This window comes from Salvia hispanica, chromosome 1, assembly GCF_023119035.1.
Source record: "Salvia hispanica cultivar TCC Black 2014 chromosome 1, UniMelb_Shisp_WGS_1.0, whole genome shotgun sequence".
Lineage (NCBI taxonomy): Eukaryota > Viridiplantae > Streptophyta > Magnoliopsida > Lamiales > Lamiaceae > Salvia > Salvia hispanica.
Window position 1 is genome coordinate 39,628,621 of NC_062965.1, and position 16,801 is coordinate 39,645,421.

Sequence of the window (16,801 nt, forward strand, 5' to 3'; positions counted from 1 at the left end):
CGAGACTTTCTCTCCAGTTTCGACGAAAGACTCATTAAGAATAATCATGGCACTAGTAGCTCATTTTAATTTGGAGTTACATCAGATGGATGTAAAGACAATGTTTCTTAATGGCGACATTACAGAAACGATTTATATGGTGCAACCTGAAAACTTTGTGTCCGGTGACCCAAAGAAGATGGTATGCAATCTTAAGAAATCCATTTATGGTCTTAAACAAGCGTCTCGTCAATGGTATGTTAAATATTATCAAGTTGTCGTCTCATTTGGTTTTGAGACGAATCATGTTGATGAATGCATATACTATAAGTTCAGTGGGAGCGAATTCATTTTCCTTGTTCTATATGTCGATGACATTCTACTTGCCTGCAACGATGTAGATTTATTACGTGACACCAAGAAATTTCTCTCAAGAAAATTCGAGATGAAAGATCTTGGTGATGCTTCTTTTGTATTAGGAATCCAAATACATCGGGATCATTCCCTAGGTGTACTTGGATTATCACAAAAGAGCTACATCGATAAAGTGTTGGCAAGATTCGACATGAAAGATTGTAGACCAGGAGATACCCTTATGGCTAAAGGTAATAAATTCAGTTTGAATCAATGTTCCGAAAATGAGCTTGCGAGAAAGGAAATGGAATTACTTCCCTATGTATCAGCTGTGGGAAGTCTTATGTTTGCACAAGTATGCACGCTTCCGGATATTGCGTTAATAGTGGGCATGCTAGGCAGATACTTGAGTAATCCCGGTATGGATCATTGGAAAGCGGTATCTGCAAAGAACAAAGGATTATATGCTCACCTATAGGAAATCGGATCAACTTGAGATCATTGGGTATTCTAATTCGGATTTCGCAGGATGCCAAGACAGTCGTAGATCCACGTCAGGTTATGTCTTTATGCTCGCCGGAGGGGCTATATCTTGGAAAAGTGTTAAACAAACATTGATACCCACATCTACAATGGAAGCAGAATTCATAGCTTGTTTTGAGGCATCAAAACATGGGGTATGGCTGCGAAACTTTATTCAAGGACTGCAAATTGTGGATAGTATTGAAAGACCACTCAAGTTATATTGTGACAATAAGTCCGCAGTCATGTACTCCAACAAAAATAGGAGCTCGTCGAAGTCTAAACACATTGACATCAAGTTCCTTGTTGTTAAGGATAGAATTCAGAGTAGACAATTGCAAATTGAACACTTAGGTTCGACTTCCATGCTTGCGGATCCTTTTACTAAAGGTTTACCGCCTTCGGTCTTTCATGAGCATGTATTTCACATGGGTATTCGACCTTGTGATACTTTGGTTTAGTGGGAGTTTAAGTTCATCTATGTAATAACATTGAATTTCAATTGTATTAAGTGCACTTTAGTTACTTTGGTTTTAGTTACTTTGAATTATGCTTTGGTATTTTCTGATCTCACTACAGTTTCAGAGGACCAGTTGAAAATAGATATGCAAAAGATCACATAGCATGTAATTTTCATGCTGCACACTCATATTTTGATTTGTGTTGTTAGATGTGTTGATATTTGTGATCACTGATGAGTTTAGTCATGTATACGTGTTGTGACTTAAACTTCTTTGGTTCTATATTAACATGTTTAGTAGATCGGATCGGTAAAGATGATTGATATAAATAGTAAGCGCGCAACTTTAGTAATGTACAATCATTTGATGACTTTTATGTTGGCCCAAGTGGGAGATTGGTGGAACATTTTAATATGGTCAACATAATAGTCTAAAGATTGTATAATATTTATGGCTATTTATTGATTGACCCGATTACATGATCTAGTAAGGTTATATAATTTATAGGGTCAAACGATTATCTATAAAAGTATGAGGACTATTGTGCAGATACTACTTTGAATAACTTTATTTTGTTATGGGTGAAATTAAAGTTATAAAAGTTAGGGACTTATTCTCTAAATACATGGTTATGGTCCCCAAGTGCAACCTATAAATAGATCAATGGATTCCCATTCCTATTGATCAGACGTAATATCAAGACTCTACAGATTACAGAGAATCTGTGAGAGAGCGTTGTCACTTGAAAGACTAATTCCATGTTTCAGAATCATCAACACCATGAATCCGAATCCATGTACGCTTCCGCTTTATGTTTATCAATCGTATTCGACATGTGTGATTTATGTGATGAATTATGTGAATCATTAATTTGATTCCAACATGGAGATCTTAATCGCTTCTTCTCCAACCAAGATGCAAGAGAGATAGAGGCAGTTTGAGAGAGAGAGAAATGGAGGAGTGGGGGAGAGAGAGTCGCGGTTTTTGTTTCTGAAATAGATTCGCCCAATATACTGCGCCTAAATTGGGGATATTCCAAATTTGTTTCAATGTCAGTAAAACGTGATTGACCAAATTACCCCCACCAAGCAATATCCCCTACATTAACCAGCAATTTGTACTCTGTTTAAGCAATTCAATCATATGTGTCCATATAAGAGATCTAAGGATTAGAGGTATGGTGATGGTGGCACCCTAATGCTCCCCTCAAGGCACATATAGTTATCGTTAAATAAATAGTTTCAGTATTAACATATGAATAAAACACTTCATACAGTCTATTCACTTTAAGTTAGCAAAAAGTTTAAACAGATTCAAATTCAAAGTGCAATGAAGTAATAAAGTGTCAAAATGAAGTAGTTTACTACTGGAATGAAGTATCAAACCTATTGGAATGAAGTAATAAATTACAAACAAATAAATGTATCACATCATTTTTAGAAAATCAATATGCTAACAAAAGAATATCAATAAAACAACTCATAACTTATATTTGCTTCTTCTTCTCATCTGTTTTGTCACAATTCCTTGAATCATGCCGACCAACCACGTGGCATTTGGAACATCTACGACCAAGCTTGTACAAATCCTTTATTTCTTCATTTGGCACATCTACGACCAGGCTTGGACATATACTTTATTTGAAAAATAAAACAAGAAACTGGTATAAAACATAAAAACTAACTGTTGTTAGTCAAAAATTATAACAAACACAAATCATTCCGGTATTTGATCAAACAAATGATATATACATTCAAAAAACTAAGTTTTCTTGCGTTTTCATTGTCTATGAATTAATTAATAATGATCAGCTATTGTAGTTTTGTTTGAGCAAGCCTACTCAAATCCACTAGTCGAGTCAACATGATCATCAAGCATAATAGATTCATCTTTACAAGAGCAAGCTTTCAAAAACAAATTGTTAGAGTTTGTATACTAGAAATCACGTTTCGAGTGATTGAATACTGTAAAACTCTTATTTTATTTTCCAATGAATAAAACAGATTATTTTTGTCATAATGTTGTTATGTTTTACATTTAATGGATGTTAATGCATGTTTAAATGTATAAGTTAACTTAACAAAGTCTAAGTCTTTGTTTTAGTAGACCGGTTGTGGGCGGCGTCCACTTTAAGATAACACGGTCAGTCTTAAACAAAGAAAAAGAAGAATTTTACGACCTAGATGGAACTAGACTATCCATCGTGAAAGGTTGCAATGCCAGTCCGCATATATCTAAGCCTTACTGAAATAAGATGACATTGGTGTGGTAAAGCACTGAACGGATCTAACAGCAAGACTTGTCTTTGTGCTATCTACTGAAAGGCGAGGTCTTGATAAATATTTGTTTCTTAATCAATGTAGGTTAGCATTGAGCATACGGTATTGATTATGCATTACTTTGACTTATCAAATGGTGCGGGTTTTTCGTAACCCAATGATCCCGATATATTGGGTAGTGGTGGTCAATATCTAGCGGTGCTAGGATTGCTATTATATTGAATTGTGCGCGAGCTGAGTATCATTTGATAATGTCCTCAAGAGGAGCGCGAAACAAGGTTTTATTATTCGGAACCTAGCTAGTTGGAGTTTGATTACTCTATGAATAATAAATAAGCGTTACATGCTAAGTCCACTCTTGGAATTAATAAGAAGTTAATTAATTAAGTCCATAGCAGATATTAATTAATTAATGGACATTTTTATCTTAAGCGCGGGAAATGAAAGTTAAACGGAAACCCGGATTACTTTTAATTTCGGATTTGGATGGGGAGAGTTCAATATTACTTCTGTAGTGGCTGCTCGTAATATTCCAATTATAATTTAAATTAAATTGTGGGTTCCATTTAATTAGTAAAAAGTAAATTGGATGAGCCCATATCCAAAACCTTCCATAGATCTCTGTCTGGGCCCAAAAGGAACTTAATATAAATAGGAGAATAAAGGAGACAGATATATCACAATTTTTTATACTTGAAATTTTTGAAATTTTCGAATCCCTCTAGCTGAAGAGGATTTCGAAATTCACTCCTATTCCCAAAAGGATTTATTTTGTCTTCTTTATTTAAGTCCTAGTATTCTGGTGAGATCAGCCCACACTGATATCGGAGTACAGTTCGGGAACCAGAGAGAAGATTTGTGGTCTAGTATTCAAAGCGTCACGTGGAGAAGCAGCTAGCCATCTTCAACTCTTTGGAGAATTAATTAGGTATTTTTCTGCTCCGTAGAAAAGCATGTTTTAGGTTTCAATATTCTTAAAGCATGATTAATTCAAGTTATGAGCATGATACATGTAAGAATTATGCGAATAGATTTTGTCTAAACAATCTGCTAAATAGATCTGATTATTATGTGATTTATTGGTGTGATTAATAATTGTTAAATTACGTTAATCCATGCAACACCGCTTCCACTGCCAATTCCATCAATTGGTATCAGAGCCAGTCTTTGGCTCTGATTATTTGGATTTAAATTTCGTGAAATTCATGTATGCATGTCTTATTTGATTTCGAAGCATGATCTTGTTTTATTATTTATAATTATGCATGATGAAGTCAAGAACATCCGAATCAATAAAACTTGAATTATTCGAACGCACGAGGTGTGCGATTCGTCGGCGCTTGCGGCGGGACGAATCGCACTACATGCGATCGAAGTAGGGTGTCGAAGCAGTGGGAGCCGAGGATCGACGGGCATGGGGCGACGCGCTGATGAGCAAGGGCTCGTGCGTGCCGCCGGCCAACGCCGCGAACCCTAGGCGGAACCCGCTGCAAATCGAGAACGGCGACGAATGAGTGGGAGCCGAGGGGAGCGATCACGCGGCGACGCGCTGACGAGCGTGGGCTCGTGCACGCCGCCGGTCGAGACCGCACGCCCCAGCCGGAGCCTGCTGCGTCGCGGGGAAGAGACGAGGCGCGGTGGCTCGTCCGAGAGCTGCCGAGGCGTCGAAACTCCACCGGTAACCCTAACCCTAAAACCTAATCCGCCAAAACCCTAGCCCTAGCGACGCACGACCGAGAGCAGCCACGCCGAAGGCGGCTGTTGGTTCGCGCGAGGCCGCCGGAGCAATGGGAGAACGCCGGAAGAAAGGGAGGAGGAAGCTGTGCGCCTTCGGGCGCGGCCTGCCGGCGGCGGTCGGGCGGCGAATACGCCGCCCCGGCGAGCGTCTCCGGGGGGATGTCTTCAAATCTTCGTCGTGTTGATTCGTGCAAACCTCGAATCACAAGATATTGACGAAAGATAATTTTGATGATTATTTAATTCATAAATTAAAAGATATCATTACAAATAATATTATTTAATGAAATAAAATATTTTGGGAAGATTTTCCTAGATTTTAGGAATATTTTGATTATTTTCTATATCTATGAATATTTTATATCCTAGATGATACAGATAAGAATAATTTAATACTTTCCTAATTATCATATATATCTAGAATCTTTAATAAGATAGATGTAAAAGATTACATTAAATAATATAATTTAATTTTCTTCCTAATCTTGAACTTGGAATCTATATGAATTTATTTTTTTCATGTCTAATTAAGATTATAAATAATATACTTTATTTTAGATATATCTTATAGTATGACATGAATAAGAATTAAATTCTAGATTAATAAATTCCTAAACTAAGATACTAAAAGATAATAAAAGATTTAATTATCCAGTCAATTAAATACCAACAGAATTTAATTAGTCTTAATCTGCCTTAAGGCTAAAGGATAATTAATGAAAAACCATAACCCAAATATCTAAGCGATAATTATGAACTAAAAGTTTATATATGGTCTCCATCGGTTGGACTGCCAAATTTGTGAAGTTGATTTTCTAATATTATCGCCACCTACAGAGTAGGGACAATAATCTTACGAAAACAGCAAGTTCATAAGGGCGGACTTCTCACATAATAAATAGAATGAACTAGAAAGTGGTTCCCAATATTATTGCCACCTGCAGAGTGGGGACTATAATCCTAAAGAACTGTGAGTTTCAGGGTTCAATCAGAATTTATGAGATAGCTTGGTTTTGTTGTCAGCACATGAACATTGTTATGGGAGTGTGTTGTAGAAATAAAATTCTATAATGCTAAATCTGATGGCCGTGCTTAGGCAACATTAGGCGTATTAACCTCCAGAGGAGGATGCAATTGATGTGTCGGTGTTGTGACCAGTAAAATTGTCAAAATTTTAATGCGTATTAACTTCCAGAGGAGGATACAATTTATTAATTTTGCTGTTGTAAGATTTTGAAAAGTTTTATGGTTAATCTACTCAATTTCCTTACATAAGTTTATGACAAATAGTAAATTCTTCTGTTTGCAGTGCGATAAAATCCGTCAAGATGTCTTTTAATCCTCTTTCTGCCATTCTCAAAGAAAACAAACTCGAGGGCCAAAATTACATAGAATGGAAACAAAACTTGGATATCGTTCTCACAGCCGAAGAGTACAAGTTTGTGCTCACTACTCCACGCCCAGCTATGCCGGCAACTAAGATCCATCATGTGGGTATACAAGAAAAGAGATAAGATCCATCATTGATGTGGGTCGAAATTAACATCGGAATTTCACTTGTGAGGTAAAGAGATCCATCACGAACTTGGATCTACTTTGATACCATGAAATTGGTCACTCTCCCTTTTAAAATGCCTCATAAAAGATAGGTTATCCCCTTCTATATAAATTAGATGTGATTATCACGTGAGATAAGATTTAAAATTTTAACACTATATGCATCATTTTTTATATCGAATTTTGAACTAGTATACATATTTATAAGTATGCTAAGAATCATGTATTTAATTATAATTATATATTATAATTCATCATATTTTTGTTATTATGAAAATAATTTAGTTATAAAAGTGAAATATGCTCATTTACAAGAATCTTACTTAAATTCATTTATTACCTAGCTGGCTTCTTTGGTATATAGGCTTTGTACGAGTCATTGCATTAAATTGGTAGTTAGAATAGAAAATAACATCATAAATTTAAAAGGGAGTGATTTAGAAACATAATGTTTCTTTGCCTTAGTACTTTTACTTTTTTTAGCCATAGTGACTAATTTTTTCCAACTTTAAATATCCTTATCTAAATGCATATCGTTAATTTGAAATAAACTGAATCATGCATTAAAGTATAAGATTTTCAAAAATTTCAAAGGTATATATCTTATTCTTTGTCATGTCAATTTAATACTCCCTTCGTCCCATTGAAGATCATGCATTAAAGTAACAGATTTTCAAAAATTTCAAAGGTATATATCTCATTCTTGTCATGTCAATTTAATACTCCTTTCGTCCCATTGAAGATGACTCATTTTCTTTTTTTATTTATCGGAACTAAGATGACCCATTACTAAAAATAAAAACACCTATCTCTCTCTACCTTATTCATCTCTCTTACTTTAGTTTCTCCACTTCACACACAAAATAAAGTTGCATAAATTCTTGTGCCGCCCAAGGAAGGGATCATTTTCCTTGAGACGGAGGAAGTACTATTATTTAAAAAAATATACTCCCTCCGTCCTCCGTAGTAGAGGCATTTCTTTTCGGCACGAGATTTAAGAAAAATTGTTTTAAATGAGTTAAGTAAAAGAAGAATGAAGTAAAAAGGGAAAAAGTAGAGAGATGAACAGAGAATAAAGTAGAAGAGAGTAAAGTGTTTTTTACCAGAAAAGAAATTGACTCAGCTACAATGGGACAACCCAAAATGGAATACTTCTCAGCTACAGAGGGACAAGGGAATAGTAATTTAGCGAATTGATTATTATAGTGTTAATTTATCACACTACATAACTAAATCACTATATATATAATTATAAAATAATTTGATAACTTAAATAGCAATAGTATATTTTTCTAATAAATAGCAATCGTTTTTAATAATATATTAGTGTAATTTTTAGTTTTTCTTTGTCTTTGTACTATTCTTTCATAGTTTGTTCTCTTTTGTTAAATCTTCTAAAATATTTTATCAATGTAATAGGAATGAAATCATTTACTTAATATATGGAAAAATTTTAAAAATTAAATACTTTCTTAATCAGATTTAATTTTATAATAAATAATATAGTCATTATGATGAAGCTTTTTTTGCATTACTTTTTAAATTTTTTGTTATTTTCCTTAGCTTTTATTACATGTAATATTTTTTTTTTATTTTAATTGAGCTTGGAACTCTAATATTTTTACTAAAAAAAGATAAAATATAATTATATAACTTTCAAATATTAAATAGATAAGTTAAGAACATACAATTGTTTTTTTATTGAGATTCGAGTGCAACATTTCAAAAATTAAAAATTAATAAATTACTGTTTAAAATAAAAAGAATTGGATTAAACCACTTTTATCATTTTAGATTATTTTAATATATCATATATCAACAAATTAATTAAAAGTAAGAATATAAAGAATATTTAGCTTTCAAATGTCAAATGTATGGGCTAATATTAGGGTAAGAGATAACAAATATTATCCAATCATATTTTTAAAAGAGTATATAAAACACATATGTCATTAAATGCGTGAATAACATATGCATAAGCTACATCTGTCCTACAATAGATTTATTTAATAAACACATTAATGCAAGGGTAACAAAGGTAACAAAGTACATATACTAAATATGAATTTAATTAAAACTAAAATATAATATATAATTAACATTTCAATCTATTATGGCATCGCCGTTATGTCAAAAACTCATTTTCCAAATATAAAATATGTACAATGATTAACGAAAACAAATAAAATATTATGTTAATAGTTAGAATGGATAATATCATCATAAATGTAAAATATGTACAATAATTACATAAAAATTTTAAAAAAAAACAAATAAAATATGATGTTGACTACCAAATGTCAATGTTACTCAGAATCTAAGGTTGACTCGAATATCTTTTTAAATACTAAGATTAGGTATCACACTTTTTAACATAATAAAATCTCAACCTGATTAGCTTGCACATTGGTAAGTCTCTACCCTGCTACATGAGTATGGCTGATCGGAAATTCAATGGGTTGGCCCTCAATGCACATATCACCTATTCTGCAACCCTTTTTCGTTGATTCGACTGTTCAATGATGAAAACAAAACCACCTCTATTTTTTTTTTTCTTATTTTACTTTCTCTTCATTAACTCATACAAGAACACTGGATAAAATTACATTCGGAAAACCAAATGTTTCATAGTTATATAGTTATTGAGAGAGAGGGTGTAGTACATAAAAAAAAATCTAAGTACATTTCAAATTAGATCTTGTCCTTGATGGATGCAATTGTGGTTATGATCCAATAGCATTAATTGAGCCAACTATGCCAATACCACTGAGTGCAGTTGATACAATATGTAGCTCAATTATCTCTATTTTTCATTTTACAAAAAGTGTAAAGTGCATAATAAGATTGTTATTTATGACTGTTGTGTAAAGGCTATGTAGTTTTGACTTAGGAGAAATAGTAGTATAAATAAAAGTGAAAGAAAGTAGTAAGCCATAATCACTTAGCAAAGCAGCAAAAAAAAAAGATTGAAAAATATGAGTGGCAGAAGCATAGAGTTGATGGAAGATGAGTCCATAGAGAAAATTTTTGAGAGCAAGGAGGAGTTGATGGAAGATGAGTCTATAGAGAAGATTTTTGAGAGCAAGGAGGTGCCACGGTGGCAAGATCAGCTGACAGTGAGGGCTTTGGTGGTGAGCTTTATGCTGAGCATATTGTTCACCTTCATTGTGATGAAGCTCAACCTCACAACTGGGATTGTCCCCTCTCTCGGTGTCTCTGTTGGCCTGCTTGGATTCCTTTTTGTCAATTCTTGGACAAAGATTCTACACAAAGCTGGATTCCTCAACCACCCTTTCACAAGGCAAGAGAATACCGTCGTTCAGACATGTGTCATCGCCAGTGCCGGCATCGCCTTTAGCGGTCAGTACACACACACTCTCTATGTATGTCATATAATCGATAAAATGTACTACTTCGTGTGTAGGGTGTCAACTTTTTTAAAATGAGATCTGAAATCATTTTAGTTCGTTGATACAGTTGACATCATAAAACATAATACCTCCGTCCCAACTAAGTTGAGTCACTTCTTTTTCGCACTCGTTTTGAAAAAATCGTAATAAATAGTTAAAGTGGATGTATAGTAAAGTAAAAGCGAGAATAATATAGAGAATAGTCTTATCTACGTTATCCTCGCTTTTACTTTATTATATATCCACTTTAACTATTTTTAATGATTTTTTCAAAACGAGTGTAATAAAGAAGTGACTCAACTTAGTTGGAATCATAAATTCCTGATCTTGAGTCAGGAACTAATATTTATGAATCAGTAAACTCATATTAGTGTATTCGTGAACTAAAATGAGTATGAAAAAGACCAAAAATGATAGATGAGAGTTCTTGGTGGGTCTTGTTGAGTATGTCCTTGGTTGTACATCTGAAAGAAATGAACTGACATTGACTTCTTCACAAACTGATAATACTTGTTCACTAGCTTGTAGTAATACAATGATCAAAAGTTGTTAGTTTATTGTATAAGGTGTAACTTTGTATAAAATGTTCAGGAGGCTTTGGAAGTTACCTTTTAGCCATGAGCCAAGTTGTGGCAAGACAATCTACTTCAGCTAACAACCCAGAGAATATCAAGAATCCTTCGCTCTCGTGGATGATCGGATTCCTCATCCTCACTAGCTTTGTGGGACTCTTCTGTGTTCTGCCCCTCAGAAAGGTATGAGTTCAAGAAACTTGTTCATTTTTCTTTTTCCTTTATTTTTTTTTTGAGTTGTGATGCAAATTTTATGTCAAAATGTTTCAGGTAATGATCATGGATTTTAAATTGATTTTTCCAAGTGGCACTGCAACTGCTCATTTGATCAATAGCTTCCACACTCCTAAAGGTGCCAAGAGAGCCAAGTGAGTTGTGACTACCCTTATTTGATTCCTTACTCCAAAGTGAATGATCTCACAACATAGTCTTGCTTGTTCACTCCAGGAAGCAAGTCAGATTCTTGGGGAAGTTCTTCTCTCTCAGCTTCTTGTGGGGTTTCTTCCAATGGTTTTTCGCTGCAACCGAAACATGTGGATTCAGCAATTTCCCCACATTTGGCCTTAAAGCCTATCAGAACAAGTCAGTAACCTCCTTGGCCATCTTACATTCATTAATTCATATAGAATTGTATTTCACTTGTGTCATTTTCACAGGTTCTATTTCGATTTCTCTGCAACATATGTTGGCGTAGGCATGATTTGTCCCTATGTTATCAACGTGTCGATGCTTCTCGGTGCAGTCCTGTCATGGGGCATAATGTGGCCACTGATTGAGAAGAAGGAGGGCGATTGGTACTCAGCTCATCTTTCATCCAGCAGCCTTAATGGCTTGCAAGGATACCGGGTAACTTTTCTTGTCTTTGCTAACCAATTTCATATAACTTTCGCAGGGATGTGATCAGTTGCTAACTATTTGCTAATTGCTAACTAATTATGTCAACAGCTTATGTTATACGTAGATGTAAACACGAAGACATTTGTATGTCTATAACATAGGCGGTTGACATAGTTAACGGTTAATAATCTAACCGGACCTATCTTTCCGATTCTATAACTAACATATATCATTCACATTTGTAACAGGTCTTCATTGCTATAGCTATGATTCTTGGTGATGGCCTTTACAACTTCATTAAGATCCTTAGTCGCACCCTGTTTGCGTTATACCACCAACTCCGCAACAAAAACATGAGCTCTATCATTGGCAACACAACGGCATCTCCTCCAACACCTGCTTTATCTTACGATGAACAAAGAAGAAATCATTTTTTTCTCCAAGACCCAGTCCCTGCTTGGGTTGCCATTGCCGGGTACATCGCCATTGCAGCAATCTCATCTGCCACAATTCCTCACATATTTTACCAACTAAAATGGTACCACATTGTGCTGTTATACATCTTCGCACCGGCACTAGCCTTCTGCAACGCCTACGGAACTGGGCTTACTAATTGGTCCATGGCGGCCGGTTATGGAAAATTGGCAATATTTATGATTGGTGCATGGGCAGGAGTGTCTCACGGTGGCGTCCTCGCAGGGCTGGCCGCGTGTGGTGTGATGATGAATATTGTGTCGACCGCCTCTGATCTCACGTCGGACTTCAAGACCGGGTACCTGACCCTTGCATCTCCACGGACCATGTTTGTGAGCCAGATCATCGGTACTGCTATGGGATGCGTGATCACGCCATGCGTGTTTTGGCTCTTCTACAAGGCTTTTGATGATCTCGGACTCAGCACTTCGCCATACCCTGCGCCTTATGCACTTATGTACCGGAACATAGCAATCTTGGGCGTTGAGGGAGTTTCCTCTTTGCCCAAGCATTGCCTTACTCTGTGTTGTGTGTTTTTTATAGCGGCCTTGGCTATTAACGTAGTAAGAGACGCTGTGGGGCCAAAACGGGGGAGGTTCATTCCTATGCCTATGGCGATGGCGATTCCGTTCTACCTTGGAGGCTACTTTGCTATTGATATGTGTGTTGGGAGCTTGATTTTGTTCATTTGGGAGAAGATTGACAAGACAAAGGCCGACGCCTTTGGGCCTGCAGTAGCTTCTGGATTGATCTGCGGAGACGGGATATGGGCCTTGCCGAGCTCACTTCTAGGTTTTGCAGGTGTAAAAGCACCTATTTGCATGAAGTTTTTGTCCAAAAACGATAATGCTAGAGTTGATGCTTTTTTATCTTCTTAGTTTAAGACATACATTTGAGCTCATATAATAATGGAATTTAAAACTTTGGTCTCATTGGTTTGATGTTAACATGTTTGTGAAGGGATATTGCTGCTCTGCTCGATCAATGTCTAACCATATGGATGCAACACAAAATTCAGAATCACAGCTAAAATACATGAATTACAATCAATTTGTTTACCTATCTGGCCACCTATGATATGTGGGTGTGGCCATGTGTGACACACTTGGAATTATAATTTCATATTTGCTAATAGTTTGGTTTCACAATGTATAGTAGATATGCCCATAAACTTCGGTATAAAACAAATCGAAGTACATATATATAGTTACTAGTCATACGCCATTAATCACTATTTCACACTGTCCATGTGAAATGGTTGTGAATAAAAGTTCATATCTTCTGATCGATCCACATTATATCTCATGAACAGATAGAGATATAAACAGATAGACTACATTGTAACAGGAGTATATCATACCGAATTTTAACTTTTATTTCCTACCCAATTTTGTTGTTTTACTGTTTTGATCTTCATTAGTCCTTTTTTTCTTTAACGAAACAAAATACTCCCTCCGTCCCACTTTAAGAGTCCCGGTTTACCATTTTTGGATGTCCCACTTTAGGAGTCCCGGTTAGAATATTCCATAAATGGTATTATGCCCCACATTCCACTAACCTTTTTCCACTCACATTTTATTATAAAACTAATATAAAAAAGTAGGACCCACGTTCCATTTTTCACCAACTTTCCTTTACATTTCTTAAAACTCGTGCCGAACTCAACCGGGACTCCTAAAGTGGGACGGAGGGAGTAGAAGATTTCAATTTGCTATTTTCATGTTTTTACTGTTTCCTATATTTAATTTGTGCTAATTGTATTTTTTTTATAATGTAGATGATAATTGTACTCATTGTCCCATTTAAAATGGCTCGTTTTCTTTTTAGAATGTCCCACTTAGAATGATACGTTTCTTCTAACTACATTGAGCATACACATCTGAATTGACATTTACTTCTTCATTCCATTAAATCATGGCAGCAAACCCAAACTGTGAAGGTCATCATACAACCGCAAAGCAAACATGAATTACAATGGTATTTTTCAAATAATATCGATCAACCATCCACATTTTACCTCTCCTGCTTCTAGCTAAACTTTAATTCTTACAAGCAAAACTCATCAGCTTTAAGGCATGAAATGCATATGTATTCGCAATGGCACACATCAGTGAATGACTGGCTTCAAAGGATGAGCTCTAAGTTTCGATAAGTCCAAGCTTGCATCTAGCTCTTCATCCAACTCTCCAACAATGCTTCTATAGATGTAGAAAGAACAATTTGCATTATATAAAAGAAAATGTGATAATCAGATGCAAAATATGAGGGATATCATACATGTTATCGCCCCGGATGATGTAGAGGCCCAAAACAAGTTGTTGCACGCCTTCCTACAAATAAGATCTGAAGATCTAAATATTGGCAACGTACACTTCTTGCACAATTTAAGTCCATAATTATCTGTGAGGCTAATATAATGGAAAATGGACAATATGCTATCTTCATCGATTGAAAAAGATGTCACTCCTCCTTTGTCTCATTAACATCAAGAAAACATACCATTTACAAAGCAAACAAGTATTTATATTCAGAGACTCTTTGGCCGAATATCTCAAGCCTTGTACTAGTTCTTCTGCGAGACCTTGTTTCAGATTTCTAAACATCAGAACAAAAATTCAGAAACATAATGAAAACTAAAAATGGTGCATGAAAAAGGCAATATAATTTCAGTTAATGCAAGATTAATACTGTAAAGGTTAATTTGATTGAAAACTGAAGCAAAATTGACTGACATAGTTAGTGTCTTTAAAACGAATTGACATAGTTCATTGAACAAAATCATCAATTGGCAGACAAATAAATCAGAAAAATTAGTTAGCAAACATTCAAGCATTCAATACTTGCAAGAGAAGAGACCTTTGTGGAGTACACACGTTCATGAGACTCATCAAGAATTATGTTGGTAGCTTGATCGAAACCTTTTAGAATTCCCTGCATGCAAGGTCATTTTTTCAGTAAAATATACCCTAAGTGAATTTTCTCTATTTTGGCCTAAACATGAAACTTACCACAATATTCCGCCCATCATTTGTGATAACTGAAATTGTTTCTACAGTAAAAAAGAGAATAAAAAAGTCATGACTGGTAGAGAATTAAACATGCCGAAAACACCTGTTGTGCCTAATAGGATGTTATCAGCTCTTGACTAGCATAGACAAAGAGAGAGTTAACATCTGAAGTATGTTGTTGATTAAGATTCTACTAACTTTCAAAGAACATAGTTTGACAAGCAACGAATGGAGGTCTATGTAAATTTATACCGTCACTTCAACTTCATGAAATGCTGATAGGACAGAAAATATTCTAGAAAATAATCTGAGTCCATTTAATCTAATTGTCGATATGAAAGTCTTATCCAAAGTGAAATGGTTATACAATAGAGCAAACAAAGACTCTTGATCCACTTTTCGCTTATGTGATATATGATTTATATCCTCTTCAATTTTAGTAAGGAAACCAACCAAAAATATGCCACAAGGTTATGGCTGGAGGTATACAAAAAATTTAAATCATGAATCACCAGGATATAATACTTTCAGAAAAAAATAATCTTTCCAAGTCTATGAAAGCAGTTGCCAAGATCGCGGTAGATAAAACAACTGGAACTTCAAAACTATTCAGATGATAATACAATACGCGTAGATGGAATAAGAGATTTCATACGATCAACAAGAGTCTCAAGTCCAGCTCCAGTTGCCATCTTCTGATCCTCGACAAAAACGAGCAACAAGCGAGAAAATGGCCTTTATGATTTCTGCATCAATGCAGATCATAACAAAAACTCAAATTCATGAAGCACAAACTTATATACAACAATTTCCCTTTCACTTGGAGTGACGTAATAACAGGGGAAATCCAAAAGTCCAAAATAAATGTACATTCTGCAAAAACTGAAGCTCCAAATGATATCCAAACAAGAGTTTCATCTATAGTTTACATCCAATTAGATGGAGTATCTGAATTCAGAAAATCTTTGATAACACAAAACTATCAATTTCTTGTCTAATTATTCCACTCACAGTCATAACATATTCATGAACCAGAAATTAAACATACCAATCCAAATCGGGAACCCTAGCCATGCTTCATATAATTGAGAAAATGTAAAAATGCGTATCAATCCAAAAAATTAACAAATGAGAGCAAAGGCAATACTTCGTTCCAACACCAAACGAAAAGAATTTTACAATAGCTTCGTTAATTTATCAGCATTTTACCTCGAGCCCCCGAGAAAATAGAAGGCAAGTGCACACGAAAGTAGCAATCAGCAGCAGCCGATGGAATGGTATGGCAGGTTTGAGCAGCGAAAAGAGCAACAACTTTCTGAGGCTCCGGGGCGGCGGCGGGAGCGGCGCTGGGGCCTGCGGTGGATGCGGCAGAGTTCACGTTAGATGTTAGAGAGGCCACTAAATAATTTGTAGAAATAACTTTTTTTTACCATAAAATGGGATAAGCTCGTCTATTATAAAATTATATTTTGTCTCCCCTACTTAACACATAAAATAATATTTCCTCAAATTTTGTGTCATCTGTAATCTACTATTGAATGAAGGGAGTAGTATTTAGTAGTGTATTATAAAATGTGTATGCAATGTAAAAGGTGATTCCTTCTGATAAAT

At 35.2% G+C, this 16,801-nt stretch overlaps 2 protein-coding genes across 2 annotated transcripts; one reads left to right on the forward strand and one right to left on the reverse strand.

Moving 5' to 3' along the window:
* The first annotated feature begins 9,864 nt into the window (after positions 1-9,864).
* On the forward strand, positions 9,865-13,060 carry LOC125196357 (probable metal-nicotianamine transporter YSL7). Its single transcript, XM_048094854.1, has 6 exons — positions 9,865-10,249; positions 10,891-11,054; positions 11,142-11,239; positions 11,319-11,453; positions 11,528-11,717; positions 11,957-13,060. Exons 1-6 carry the CDS (start codon positions 9,865-9,867, stop codon positions 13,058-13,060), a joined length of 2,076 nt encoding a protein of 691 aa, XP_047950811.1.
* Positions 13,061-14,062: 1,002 nt separating this feature from the next.
* Positions 14,063-16,596, reverse strand: LOC125209015 (sm-like protein LSM8). The gene is made up of 6 exons (XM_048108588.1): positions 16,400-16,596; positions 15,846-15,936; positions 15,191-15,231; positions 15,039-15,113; positions 14,460-14,512; positions 14,063-14,380 (listed from the first exon to the last, which is right to left on the reverse strand). The coding sequence occupies exons 2-6, from the start codon at positions 15,880-15,882 to the stop codon at positions 14,290-14,292; spliced, it is 297 nt and encodes a 98-aa protein (XP_047964545.1). The 5' UTR covers positions 15,883-15,936; positions 16,400-16,596; the 3' UTR covers positions 14,063-14,289.
* Between the last annotated feature and the right edge of the window lie 205 nt (positions 16,597-16,801).

Excerpts from the sequence above, each read along its gene's own strand:
- LOC125196357 (XM_048094854.1), top strand. The coding sequence starts at position 9,865 with ATGAGTGGCAGAAGCATAGAGTTGATGGAAGATGAGTCCATAGAGAAA. Across the intron at positions 10,250-10,890 it reads TGCCGGCATCGCCTTTAGCG|GAGGCTTTGGAAGTTACCTT; the intron begins GTCAGTACACAC and ends TAAAATGTTCAG. Across the intron at positions 11,718-11,956 it reads ATGGCTTGCAAGGATACCGG|GTCTTCATTGCTATAGCTAT; the intron begins GTAACTTTTCTT and ends CATTTGTAACAG.
- LOC125209015 (XM_048108588.1), bottom strand. The coding sequence starts at position 15,882 with ATGGCAACTGGAGCTGGACTTGAGACTCTTGTTGATC. Across the intron at positions 15,232-15,845 it reads ACTTGAGACTCTTGTTGATC|AAACAATTTCAGTTATCACA; the intron begins GTATGAAATCTC and ends TTTTTACTGTAG. Across the intron at positions 15,114-15,190 it reads ATGATGGGCGGAATATTGTG|GGAATTCTAAAAGGTTTCGA; the intron begins GTAAGTTTCATG and ends CCTTGCATGCAG.